The sequence below is a fragment of the Pagrus major genome, chromosome 11 (genome assembly GCF_040436345.1).
Source record: "Pagrus major chromosome 11, Pma_NU_1.0".
NCBI classification, from domain to species: Eukaryota; Metazoa; Chordata; class Actinopteri; order Spariformes; family Sparidae; genus Pagrus; species Pagrus major.
The window spans coordinates 11586575-11601134 of NC_133225.1; the positions used below are offsets into that span (position 1 = coordinate 11586575).

At 40.8% G+C, this 14560-nt stretch overlaps 1 protein-coding gene across 1 annotated transcript; it reads right to left on the bottom strand.

Moving 5' to 3' along the window:
* Window positions 1-8826: 8826 nt before the first annotated feature.
* atp5f1d (ATP synthase F1 subunit delta) lies at window positions 8827-14126 on the bottom strand. Its single transcript, XM_073476300.1, has 5 exons — window positions 13922-14126; window positions 12956-13109; window positions 12115-12203; window positions 9120-9249; window positions 8827-8959 (listed from the first exon to the last, which is right to left on the bottom strand). Exons 1-4 carry the CDS (start codon window positions 14036-14038, stop codon window positions 9127-9129), a joined length of 483 nt encoding a protein of 160 aa, XP_073332401.1. The 5' UTR covers window positions 14039-14126; the 3' UTR covers window positions 8827-8959; window positions 9120-9126.
* Between the last annotated feature and the right edge of the window lie 434 nt (window positions 14127-14560).

The following is a 14560-nucleotide window of genomic DNA, read 5'->3' on the forward strand; positions in this document are numbered from 1 at the left end:
CCGTTCCTTTAAGATAACACACCTTTTACATTTATTTACTTTAAGATGATTATTTCAATTGTTTCAACCATTTGAAACTTGATTATTTTAACCATCTTTTCATTAATCTAAGCTTGTTATTTCTTTTTTTTAAGCTAACTGTTTTAACTGCTAAGCTACTTTTAGCTATTTCAACCATTTATCCATTACGTTAAAGGCGCAATATGTGAGAATTGACCACCTGTTGATTTCATACTCCATCAAATAGGAGGCAGCTTATCCCCGCTAAATGCATCCTCTTTATACATCGATGACTGTAGCTGCCGTTAGCTAGTTAGCTCAGTTAGCCGCGTAGCTGGTCAGACTAACATGGGAGTGTTGCATGGTGTCAAGTTGTGAGCACAGGTGCTTTGGATCGCTGGGAGAGGGAGGTTTACATGTCTGGGGCTGAAACTATACATTTTGTGGGCTTATTTTGTTCATTTATTATGCTAACAGCTGGCAGGGTTATTATCGGAGTCCAATAACCCTGCAGGGGTTATTGGACTATTGCCTCTTGAAGCACAAAGTGGTATTACCAGAAAGAATGGGCAGATATCAGTAGATATCTGCAAAATACATAGACGTCTTTGATGTTATGTCAAAACCATTATATCTTCACACTTTATTGATAATTTTGGTTAATTTGAGGTCATTTATGAATGTTTTAAACTGAAATTCTTACTTATTACATGTGTAAATCTAATTATTTCAACTCCTATCCATTAATTTTAAATGTTTATCCATTAGGCTAATCCACTTTAAGATAAAACATAGCCTAGCCTACTTAAAGATAACTATTCTAACTTTTTATCCATCACTTTTAGCTACCTATTTGCTTCCACTCCTAAGAGTACCTCTGCACCACTATACATAGACATAGATGTCTTTGAAATAATGTCAAAACTGTTATTTCTTCAAACTCTGTTGATAATTTGAATGAAAGTTGAATGTTTTAAACTAAAACCCTTACACATTGCACCTTTAAGCTAATTATTTCAACCGTCTATCCATTACTTTTAACTGAATATTTCATCTGTGTATCCATCAGGCTACTTTAAGCTAACTAGGCTATTTTAACTGTTTTTCCACTGGCCCACTTTAAGCTATTTTACCATTTAGCCACTACTTAGCTAACTTTAACTGTTTACCCATTAGCCTATTTTAAGCTAACTATTCTAACTGGTGATCCAGTGAACTATTTAAAGTTCTTGACTTTTCATGCACAACAGATTTAAAGCGTGCAACTTTATTTTTATTTTTTGTTTTGTTGGTCATTTAGGGAGGAATCTCCTCCTGAGACACATATGGGAAATGTAGAGCTAGACTGAAGTGAGCCTTACGACTAAACATAGATCTGTACATGCTGTCAGCAGGGGCATAAAAGGCCAACCTGCTCCCATCACACTTCCTTGAACAGCACGCTTACGCGTATGTATCTTGACCTAGTCTTACCTTTGACTACAAATCTACCCTTTCCATCTGCCCCATTTTTATCTCTCAAACATTGCTTGCATCCTAACACAGGCATGCACGTTTACTCACGTTGAAGTGTGTGTGCAGGTTGGGTCCCACCCTATTGATGCACTCGTCTGAACCCTCCAGCATGTGACGCCTCTTGCTGGAATGTTAAACTGCAACAATCCCCATTGTCAGCAGGAAAAGTCGGATATTTTACACATCTTCCCCAGCCTCATATCATCTTCATGTTTTCTTTCACACACACACAACCTTCGTTCATCTTCTTTATTCAATCTTTCTTCAAGGGCAGATTTAATTCTGCTTGCATTGCCTCTTGCTGACAGCTATTGCTTCCTGTAGTTTTCAGTTATGCACAAATTGTTGTAAAATGTGCGTGAAACCTCTCGAATCTGCTAATTAGAGCCTTGAATTTACAATAAAGAGGAAGAGTGGATGTTTTTCTTCGGTAATGTGTAATTGAGTGAAGATCATCAAAGCACTGCAAACTGGAAACAGACCGAGGATATGGACTAACTCCAAGCACGATTAAAGCAAATCTGCTGCCTTTTTTTTCACCACTTCTGTAAATCTAGGAAGTGGAAGAGCAGCTTTGAACGTAACAGAGACCTTTTTGTGCTTCTTTAGTGTCGCACAGGTGTGGCCAAGACGGTACGTTGCGAACAAGGGCAGCTTCATGTTTCACGGCTGCATAAATGCACATTTATTTTGAGTTGTTTTCATTGTTATTTTGGTGTAGGGACAGCGTAGGTGGTAGATGTGCTGTTACCACACCGATCCTTATGTATATAGATGGTAATTAAGCTTCCAGGTGAGTATAATGGTACTTTTTTTACCTGCGTGTCTTTGAATCGGATGCTCATTTCAGTGTGAATATGCATAGCCACACACATGAGGTACGGAAAAGCAGTCTCTCCATCTCCCACAAAAACACTCTGAGCAATGATTACCTGCCTTGCCACTCAGGGGCCATTTGCTGTTACCACAAAGCTGATTATCTCACCCCTACAGCAGGCTGTGTTTGCGGCTTTGCGATTTTCTCCCAAATGCCCACACTGCTATTTGTAGAAATGTTACCTAGCTGGCACAAGCTGCAATATATTTGTGTTTGTGTGGATGTTTGTGTCTGGGTGAGTGTTTGCGGCGGAGCCTGGCTGTGTGTGTTTGGCGGGTGGGTGGGTGTTTGTGTGGAATGGAAGGCTGTAAGAATGGAAGGATGGATGACACAAACAGGGCAGAGTGGTGGGAGGCTGGTGTCAGGGCCCTACTCCTACTACCAGGCTGGATGCAGTATCTGACAGCTGACTGAGAGTCTGCAGGCCCCCTCTTTACACAGTCCCACCAAAAGGTCAGCGCTTCAATCAGCTCCGCTCTCTCTGGATGCTTCTCTTTCTCTTTTACCGCTGCAGAGCCTCAAATCGGCCCCTTGATGCACACTTAATGGTGCTTGACCATATCTCACAGGTGGCAAAAGGGTGGAAAGCAGGCCCCAAAATGCGCCTATGCATCTGCACCTCGTGACATCCACAGTAAATTAAAGTTGCAAGGCGGATGATTATGCACGCTGGATGATATGTGTAATTTTACCACACTTTGGTGTGTGGAAAATTGCCATCCGCAGTCGCAGCTGACTCATTGCTCTCTGCGTTCAAATTTTCCGGACCTTTAATTTCCTCGCAGTTGCTCTTCAGGTCTCTAATTTGCCTTTACACATCAGGCACTCTCAGTATCCTGCCACAGGAAAATATTTTCTCTTGAGATGATCAAAAATCGCAATTAAAATATGATTTGACGTGACAAGACGAGGCAAGTACAGCACAGACGAGAAGGAAACAGGACAAACTAGACAAACAGATCAAAACATGACACGACTTCCTGTAAGTGAGTAATGCGATGCGTGACATCATATCTTACATCCAAGGTATGTGGGTCTTGGCGTCTTTCGCCGTGTAACAGCACCTGTTTAAAAATTGGATCATTCTCTCATAATGTGTCATCTGTCACTCCCCCGTTTAATGCGTTACTCCCTCATTATTCACCTATTACACCGTGCTATTTTTTCATAATCATGCCTGATAAGTTAACAGGTCTGCCGATGCTGTCAGCTGCATGAATTATCATTGACACGAGGAGTGAAACGTCAATTGGGGTGCGAGTGAAGTGAGTCCCATGATTTCATGAGGCTAATGAGAGCATTGATATAAAAGAGATGAAGAGGATTGTGGTTAGAGTATCCGCTGAGAGACTCTCGTCTGTGTTTTAAATCTCATGAGGTTAAAGTGACTCCGTATCCAGATCCATACAGCTGGTGACTAAGCCTGTACCAAGACGCTCTGAAGGCAGGACGCTCATACTGCACACAGGAAAATATCACGCTGTCTCACAGCCAGTGTGTGTCATGTTGGAGCCACTGCCAGAACATAAAGAAAATCTTGTGCCTTGATTCTTTCCATCAGCTTTATGATTCATTTTATTGCCCACTTCTCGACTATTAGCGCTTTACCGTTACTGCGACAGATGCCTGGACACAAGCCTAACTTTAATGAAGGTCAAATCTATTTCCATTACTTCTTCTTTCTTCTTCTTTATTTGGTCTGCTTTTTTTTTGTCATATGCTACTTTTGAGCTGCCGTTTTCATTATAAATGAATCCTTTTAAATCTAATAATAGTGCAAAAAGCCCAACAAATTTCCAATGGCATCTTCAGATTGTTCAGCGCTTAACCGATCTCTGCCCATTTATTATTTAGTCTAATGTCAAAAAAGGCGTCGACACTTCAATTTTGTTGATTTATCATCGAACAAGACGAAGAGTGGTAGTGACACAATATTGCACGCAAAAATGTGAGTAGTTGCTAAGGAACAAATAAGACAATCTATTAATGAATGAACTGTTAATAAGTAGTTTATGAATAACTCCCCTTTATGTTTATTAAAAAGGGTAACTGATAGTACGGTAATCGTGAGATAATGATGGACCGCTCTCCAGAATGATGTTTCACTTTACTTAAGGGGGGCACAGAAAGAGTAACTACTGATTAGGTAATAAGCAATGAATGAGTCGTTACTATTAGGGCCGTTCTTAGGAAGTCAGGAACCACTAATGAAGAAAGTATTTGTTGTTTTGATTCGCAGGTATGAAGTAGTAGTTGTGATGAGTCACTAGAGAACAGACAGGGAGATACTATATTAACGAGTCATCAGATAATGATTCGCTCTTAAGTTATATTATACTTAGTCCGGCATATACCTCAGGATTATACCTTACTAATACTTAGCTGCTCCAGTAATGATGAAGGAGACGTCTGGTTGTCTAGTAACTCATCATTATCTCATATAGTCCTTCAGTCACAGTTATTCACGAGCTAGTCATTAATGATTCATTCAGTTCGTTCCCAACTCATTTTTGTGTGCCATGTTGCTAAACATTAGCTTGTTGAAGCTTCTCAGTTTGAGTATGCTGCTTTTCTCTGCTTTCCCCATAAATATCTTCATGTTTCAGACTCAGCCATGGCAAAACAAGTTAGTAATCTTTAAACCAGTTGAGAGATTAATTGACATGAATTGATATCTGCAGCCTTGGTTTGTATGACGTACAATCTAAACCCCACTGATTCACTGACAGTGAAGAGGAGCATGTTCTCTCGTTTTGACTGAAAATTGGCTTGTAACTGTCTACGTTGCATTAGATAAAGCCACCACACATATTATTCTTCTTTATAATATCTAATAATCAAACATCATAACTGTTGATGATTCATTTGGTGTTGATAGATGAACTGTTTCCACCCTTTTACGGCACGCAGCTAGCTTCTTAAGCTTCAAATTATTATTTGTTGGCCACATCAAAGAGATTCATGGGCGTGGCTCTCTCAGAAGTGAAATCTGAGAGAATAACCGGCTTCACTACCATTTCAGAACATCCTCAATGTGATGATTCACACGGGCCGGCCTTCTTTACTCCTGCTACGGTCGACTCAGTAAATGCAGGCCCCCCTGAGCTCTCGCACAGCTGGGAGCCGTGCTGTGTTAAGAGTAGCACTCAGAGATGACACCATGGATTGTCATAGCATGCATCATGTTATTCCCTCCAGGGTGCAGACGGCGTAATCTTTTAATTACAGTACATGGCCATCCATGGGAGATAGACAGTGACTTATTATCATACGCCTCATCAGCTCAGAAACACCAACGAGTGGCTCTTCAGCGAGGGCTCTCAGTGGATACTCATCGTCCTTTATCAATGTACAGCACTTCACCGCTTCTTTATCAACGCACAGCACTTCAGCTCCCGGGTCAGACAGGTCGTTTATGAGACTTCATTAGGCTGTGCGGCTGAGGCAGCACGACAGCTTTTGATGGACAAAGCAAAACACTGAAAATATAAACTCAGTGATTTCCAGTCTGACTCACTCCATGTGACTAAGAACGGCAGTTTAAGTGCACTCAAAACTAAATCTGGACATGCTTCAGCGCTGAAAGACTGGTTCCTCAATCACAGCGTCTTCCTTTTCCAGAAAAGTTGGAACGTCCTGCTTCTGTTTTAGTTTCATGAGTGCGCACAAATTGAGAGAACAGAGGGTGCACATGGAAAGCACATGGTCAGTTTGTGCCTTGCCTTTTGACGAGAGCGGCGTTAAAAGCGTGGAGCGAAAAAAAGAAAAAAAAAAAGAAGGAGCAAGTGCTTGATTTCAACATCCCGTATCATAAATCTGGATAAAAGAAGTGGTGGTTTTTTGACACGACCGTTTCATCTCGTCTGTCTGAAGTGTTAGTCGCAGAGCCCCGAGGCTGACGGATGAGTGCGCATGAGTGTGTTTTGTTTATGAGCGTGTGTGTGTGTGCAGCTGGGACAAGAAGGTTTTGATGAAAGAGACGGACAGATTGGAAAGGAGAACAGAGAGCAGGATGTGTGCGAGGTGTTGAGAACCAGTTTTTCTTTTTTTTTATTAATGGACACGGACCTGAGTCACAGTCTGCAAGTCTACACAGCACGTGCTTAATCGGTGGAGTGATATATTTCAACACGTTTGACAGTGTTATTTGTCCTGACTGGAGAAAATCCTCCTGTTTTGAAGTCAGCCTTTGATGCAGATGATACGTATATGAAGACTTTGAGGGAATTAAAGTCAGTTAATTGGAAAAAATTACATTAAGTATATATTTGATGAAATGGACATGTATGATCCCAGTGAATCATTTCCAGTGCTGTCTTCACTTGGAGACTATTTTTACAGACAACTGAAAGAGATCTTCATCACATGCTGCAGCAACAATCACCCCAGGCTCAAAAATCAGCAGAACCAATGAGCTTACGGTGGACTACTGCTGTGTGTCTATTAGTGTCTAAGTTCCCTGAGAGGAAGAAAACAGAGTAAACTCCTTTTATGTGTTTACGTGTGGGCGGGCACCCAAACATTACTTTCATCAGTTCAGTATCCGACCACATGTGAAATACAGTCACAATTTCCCCTTCTGATTCTGGGTGATATTGCTATGGTGCCAGGCTGCGATGCCTGCTGTATTGGAGTCTATGGGAGATGCATGAAGAAACACACTAAAACCACAACGTATCTACCTCGCATGACTTCTGATGAAGTAATGCCTCCAGAAGACCATGTAGATGACCATCATCTTTCCCAGGGCTTATAGTATTGTGACCAAACAGGGCACATCCGACCGCAGACAGGAACTCCTCCCAAACGAAAGCGAGGGACATACAAAGTGCCGATAAAGAAATAAATCAATCAGTGGTTAACCTACTCTCTGCAGTGTCTTCTTTCATTTCTCTATCAGAAGTCACACGACATGGATAGGCTGGATATAAAATATTACCACTTCATCATTTTACACCATTAGACAAATTTTGCAATAATAGTTGCAACCATAGTAACTCTATTTCAGTCTGCATTGTGTTGTGTGAGACATTTTTATCTGGTAACAAACATGTAAACCCATTTGGTCAATCACGTAGGCACAGCTCTAAACAACATTAAGCAAATGTTAGCTTAGCCTACTACCTAATTTAGCTGGCTGCAAATAATCTGACAAAAATAACCAATTGAGCACATTTAGGCACGTGCAATGCTCTCATACTGGCAAAGTGCTGACATGACAGCTGGACTTTTTCAGCCATTCCCAGAAGAGGTTTGCCAACTAAGAATGATACACAACACAAGCATAAAACTGGGCCTGACAAGTGGAATCAACAAGAAAACTACACACTATATCAGTGTCTGAACTCTTGAGTTGCGGCCAAAAACATCTTGTGTGAGGGTAAATCGACCTTGACTTTTGTCCACCAAACTAATCAGTTCAACCTCGAGTCCAAGTGGACATTTGTACCAAATTTGAAGGCGTTACTGAGATATGGCATTCACAAGTATTGGACAGACGGACAATCTGAGGACATTATTCCTCCGGTCATGGCTGTCACTGGCGTGGAGACAAAAACATACAAGCAGCAGATTCATCACGGACATGAGCAGTCATGAGAGCATATCTGTGTAAACACTGGTACTTCCAGTGTTCTTACACTTGTTAAAAGGCCCTCGAGAGTTTTGACATTCAAAATAAACCGGTTGTGGTTTTTCAGCTCTTACAGCTACAAGTCAGCACGTGAATGAGGTCAGCGCCTCCTGGAGCGAGTCTGAGCTGAAACCTGTGGTTATGAAACAAGAGAAAGGCCCGGTTTTCCACAGGATCGCCAGTGAAGGACTTTTCCTGGCTTTGTCACAGAAGCCTGAGGTCATCACTCATAACAAACAAGCTCTGCCAACACTTAAATAAAGGCAGCAATGACTGCGAGTTGCAAATCACTCCAACCCACAAGTGGGCTTGCAACAGTAAAAGTGACTAAGCTTTCAGCAGATACAGGAGCTGATGCACAGAAGCAATATTTTGTTTTTAAAAAGAGGATCCTTTATCGAAAGGACACATCACATCCAGTAGTGGTTTTATGACAAACACAATGACTGTACCTTCCCTGAAATTGTGGTTTGACAGAAGCAGAAAAAAAATCTGATTATCAAGGTAAAGCTGGTATCTGCTGCCACCCAGTGGCAGAAACACTAACTGCATATCAAACAAAAACAGTTTTTGCTTTTTCCACACATAATGGCACGTCTGCTTATTAGGAAAAATACTTCATGAAGAGTGTTTGGCTGCTATACTGATTAGCTGTTCTGTTTCCAACAACAGGATTTTTTTTTTTTTTTTAAATCTACGGAGTCTCAGTTGTCTTTGCAAATCAAAAATATTGCACATAATCTTCACCAGGTAGCAGGAGAGGGCCAGATTTAAAGAAAACACCACAGACTCCACTACCAGGTAATTCCAAATAAATTTATTTCGTAATTTCATCCACTGTACAAAGCAAACATGGAATCTTCTGGACACTGACGTGACTGAGCTGGAAAAGCAGATGGACTATTAATTTCCATCAAAGAAACAGAAAAGATTACCTAGAGGGAGGGAAAAAAAAACACAAACTCAGAACACGATGTCTTGTTAATGTTTCCATTTCCAATTATGTTAACTGTAAATAGTCCTGCATCACTGCTGTGCAGGATTAAACCAATTAATAATGATAATAATCATGGTTTAGGAGCTGATTTGTCGTACCACAGATCTACGACAGAGCCTTGAGGATGGCCTCGTTGGCCTCTATGCTGATCTGAACCTCTGCCCTCGCTGCCTCGTCAGATGTACCGGCCAAGTCAGACTGGGCCTTCTCCAGGTTGGCCTTGGCAGCCTAAAAATAGATAGAAAAATAGAAAACGTCACAATGAGAAACAGAACATGATGATAAAGCCCACAATTCAGATTTTGTTTTTTTGAGAGATCAAGCACATCCTCATCATCTTAGAAAAAGGAGACTTGACCAGACTGATTATCCTGCAATTCAGAAAAATCATAATCAAGGCAGGTACATAGCCTGCAGAGCTCTACTCATCCTCAAATCCTTTAGACGCCAACTGTGAAGTCAAAGTCTGAAAAGCAAGACTGAGAAACGACGAGTCAAAAGTGAGGAGTAAGACTAGCAGAGAAAATCCCCACTGCCTCTTTGCTCTGAAAGCTCCATTTGTCACAGTAGTGATTAGAAACGAGAAATGCCAAACATAGCTGGAAGTTAAAGGTCTCCCAGTAGGGATTTGACACATCTGCTATAACTCAACAGTGACTGACCTTTCCCTCCTTATTAACAGCGTGGGCACATGTGCATTTTCCAGGCAGAGTGGAGGACAACGAGGAAAAAATAACTCATTTACCGCTATGAAGTCAACTTGACAGTGACACTGGCACAGCCCAAGGTCACAGACGGACACCTCCGTGGCGAGCGTGTAATGACGTAGCCTAGCATTAACAAGACTGACATTTAAACGAGGACTCAACGTTCAAGTCCAACTGCTACACTGATCAGATAATCATCAGCTGGGAGGATCAAAATCAGAGAGAGGGGGAAAAAACACCTCGCTCCAGTTCAAAGAACAGTCTCTGCTGTCAAAGATCATGTCCCTGCTGGGGGGACAATCAGTAATTATGCAAACCTCAACAGCCTGGATGTGGACACCCATCACACAACTCTCATTAAAGCATAAAAAAGGATCCATAACGATTGACTAACCCACACTAGACCGACATTGTGAAGACATAATTTGTCAACACGGAATAGTACAGGTGCAATAACTTGACACGTTTCAAATGCGGCAAAGCAGAAGTCTCATTTTAGAAACGACAATCTGACCATGAGTGTGACGATATGAACATGTGAGCCAATGTTTCAAAAATCCTCTATATAATTTGTGACACAAATGTACTTTACACATACTTTAACAGGAAGATACTGGCACAAGGGGGGAATATTCCACACAAAAGAGAAAATGATCTTTTTGCTTGCCCACTTCAACATGGAAATGAAAGTTAAGAAGTAACTGCACAACAGTTGAAACACTCAGGGACACCTCAAGGTAATTGTTTCTTCTCTACAGGTTTTGTAAAGACTGTAAGAGCAATTAAAAATAATTTTTTTTAAAAACCTTCTTGACATCACTTATCAAAGGCTCTGTAATTTAAATGTAATGGAGCAAAGCAAATTAAAGTGTTCAATTTGGCTTCAAAAAAAGGATTAAAAATTACATTTTGTACTGATTGTATTTGCTCAAATAGTGAACACAGTTCAGAAAACTTTGATAGTATAATTACAGACTTGTTTGTGTTGTGATGTTCTGAGTCTCAGTCCTCCAGTTCACTCATTCTCAGTCCTCCACAGTTCATACTCATTAAACACCACAAATATTGATCCCTGGCACTTACAGGTACCTCATTAAATATATGTAGTGTTAGATCATCTGATACATTACACAGCTTATAATTAGGAGATCAATATCTTAATAGTTCAAGTATTTCAAGTAAATAAAGGGTTGTTGGAGGCAATTATAAGATCACCTGTACAATATAACACACTCCAATCAATTAACCCTGTAATGAAAGAAATAGTTTACCAATGTTCAAGCTATTGTCCTCTTTTCCATTTTTCTGTATTAATTTCAAACTGAACATTTAACCACATACAAGTGATTATTCATTGTGAAGGTTTGGTACATGTTGTACCATGTAACTAAAATGTACCTGTTCTGTTTTGATGAAGTCTTTGTGATAACCCAAACTACTTCCTCTCGTGTTAAAACCAGGCAAAAGGCCATACTGAGTGTCATTTGATGGATATTAGACTAAGTCATGCTTTTTTCCAACCCTACAATGTAAACCCTTAATCAAGATATTTTCAGGCAAACTTTTTCATTAGATGTCATTTTTTTTAATGAAGAAATGTAGTGTAGTGTCAAGTGTCATGTCTCTCAAGAGCAGTTCCTAAAGGGGACACCAAAGATGCCGTCAAATTTACTGTTGCATTAAATGTATATACAAGAAATGCTGATGCCCATTAAAAAAACTATACTGAATAATTGTAAGGTAAATACCCTCAGGGTTGTACTAGCATCTTAAAAGACACGTTTGCTTTGTACCAATATTTGGATCGATCAAAGCGCAGTCTGGTTATAACTGTAAATGTGTTTTGTTCAAGTGAGTGGCAGAAGTAAATAAAAATTTCTGACATGTTTTGTTTAAATTTAACTTTTGCAAAGAAGCTGCTTACTAGAGATCAGCCACCAGAGACTGCTCCACAGACACTCTTACCTACACCTATGCTGCATTGGTAGGAAGTGGACCAAACCACTCTGAGGTATATGAAGGGGGGACGCAATCTTTAAATAGTCAAAAACACATTGTTATGCATCTATAATTAGCACAACTGTTTTCAATGCATATTATTTTACTGCATACAATGAAATGTTAACAATGATATAGGCTATTGAGAGGGACAAATCAACATTATTGCAAATCCAATATCAGCTCATAAATTTGCAACACTGCCCACAAAGGTTTTTGACATACAGAAATGTCAAAAGCGTATCAGCTACACTGTTATAATCTGTATTGTAAAACTCAGTTGACAAATTCCTATTCTCCCATGGTACATATGACCATAGTGTTGAACATCAGTGCAGATGCAGCTGTAGTTTGTATGTGAGTGGAGCAGAGTTGACATAATACTCACAGCAACGTCCAGCTGGTCCAGAGGAACAGCCTCTTCAGCCAGCAGCTGCACTGAAGAATCAGCGTTGACTGTAACCGACCCACTGCTCACTGTGTAAAAAAAAACCAAAAAAACACACATGACACTGTAAGTCAACATGCCAACATTCACTCATCTTTACTCTGCTTTATATCCAATGCAATGAGCAGTATAGATCCAGGAAGTCCTGCCCTATTTCCAGGGTAGCTTCCGTTTCACAATGTATTTTCTCATTGAGTGTTTCTTTCATCTAAGTGAACAGCTTAAACATGTCATCTGGCTACATTCTAAGCTAATAGGAACTTTTTTTAACGAAAATACATTTACTTGTTGCTAGCTTTACATAATTACAATCTCCATGAATCTGACAGCCACACTGTCAAATCCAGGTGGATGGCAGAGCTACTTACTAGCAGTGAATAACTTTCCTTAGCATGTCGACAGAATAGTGCACACATCATATCCCCTTAAAATGGGAGAGGAAACTGAAGCAGAAGATGTACACCACCTTCCCTAGACTGGCATCACTAATATCTTTGAGGACTAATCAGAGCAGATATTAATATCTGAATACTTTGAGCTGAAAGGAATGCTGGAAACAAAACAAAGAAATCAAACTAAGGTGGGTGTAATTATACAAATATCAACTATTGTAAATTTAATAGACAGTGATCTGACATAGTCTTACTTTTTATAAAATGTGGCAAAGCATTATTGACTGCTATTTGCCTATATATGGACACGCCACTTCGGTGGCATTAAAGAATAAATTTAGATCTAACGAAAGGTCATTCATGTTCCTATCTGTAATGCAAAATCTTACCAAAGTATTTGGCAGCGGAACCGTCGTCACTGAAGACTGTGACGACACCGGGCCTGAGCACCTGCAGGGTGGGTACATGGGCAGGAAGGATGCCGAACGCACCAGTAAGTGTGGGCACATCGACCTGTTTCACACTGGCCTCTTTGAAAAACACCTGGAGAGTGGAGACAGAGGATGGAGAGATGCATTCAATGACTAATGACCAGTCAAACACCAACAAATGGTAACTGATCGAAGATGTAGCTGCAAAACTGTAGCATTTGTAATAAAAAACGTGCAATCAATAGCTAATTTAATATGATCTGCCACTTATGTGTTAACTCATTGTGCAACATGATGCATGCACTTGTGTTGTTAACTTGGACTATTTTAACTCCTGGATCAAATGCATAAGTTTTTACAACAGAGTGTGAGGTGGACATGCAGCACTGTGTCAAACTGGACTCATATATTGAGAAATAGTGGACTGAATTTAGTTAAAGACGTTTGTAGGACGAGATTAACCTCAAGGTTAGAGAGCTCTGCATTTAACACACTCCTGCTGAGCTAACGGATTTAAACTTAAGCTAACACACACACAGTTGAAGAAATATGCACACGAAATGTACTCTAATGTCACTGTAGTGGAAAAGAGCAATATTTAAGTGGTGCCGCTTCGCAAAGTAACATTATCCTTTGCCACACTGCTGGTCAAAGGCAGTGAATGACAGCCGGGTTGGCCACAGTTAGCTAGCTAAGCTAACAGTACAAGCCGTACCGCTGCAGCTATCTGACCTGCATGCGTGCAGAAACTACAATACTATGTGTAGCAACTCTAGCGAAACCATGCATTAGTACAAAACTGCTAAATGACCCGAAGACATAAGCTTCTCTGCAACCTGTGACTCTACGTTTCAACGAGAAACGAAGTTAGCCATGTTGCTAGCTGGGGCCCGAGAAGCCTCGCCAGTAACGTTAGCTAGCTACCTGTGTCGGGGAGGCGAAAGTGAAGGACATCTGCGGGGCGCCGGTGACGGCTTCGGCGTAGGAGCGAGTTTGCCTCAGCGCGGGGAGAGCACGACGGAGAAATCTGGCTGCCAACATGTCTGAAAATCAGATTTTACTCAAGTACAAGTGAATGACAGAGATCCTCAAGCCCTTGCGTGAAGGCTGTCGATGTGCGGCGCTTGGTAGGACAAGGACGTTGGTACCCTACCCAGAAGGCTTTACGGTGGTGCTAAGGATGCTGGGTAGTGTAGGCATTTGAAAACAGAGCGGCGCTGCAGACATTCAAACGGTTATAGTGATTATTGTGGATTAATTGTGAGTTTATGCGGTCGTTTATCATCTTGTTTTCAACATAAGTAAGTATTATAACTTTGTAGTCAAAGAAACGTGGCTGGAGACAGCCAGAAGGTGTGTGTTTTAGCTATTGAGCCGGAAATACCTTTAAGTTTTCATTCTTGGAGGGTTAACATGTATAGCTAACAACATTTAGTGACGAGTGTAGCATTTGGGTACACATTTATTCACAATATTTTATTGTTTTTCGTATATGCAGCTACTGAGGACACACTACCAGAAGATGGCGCCGTGGTGTCGCATGCTAGGTAGGCTGTAACAGAC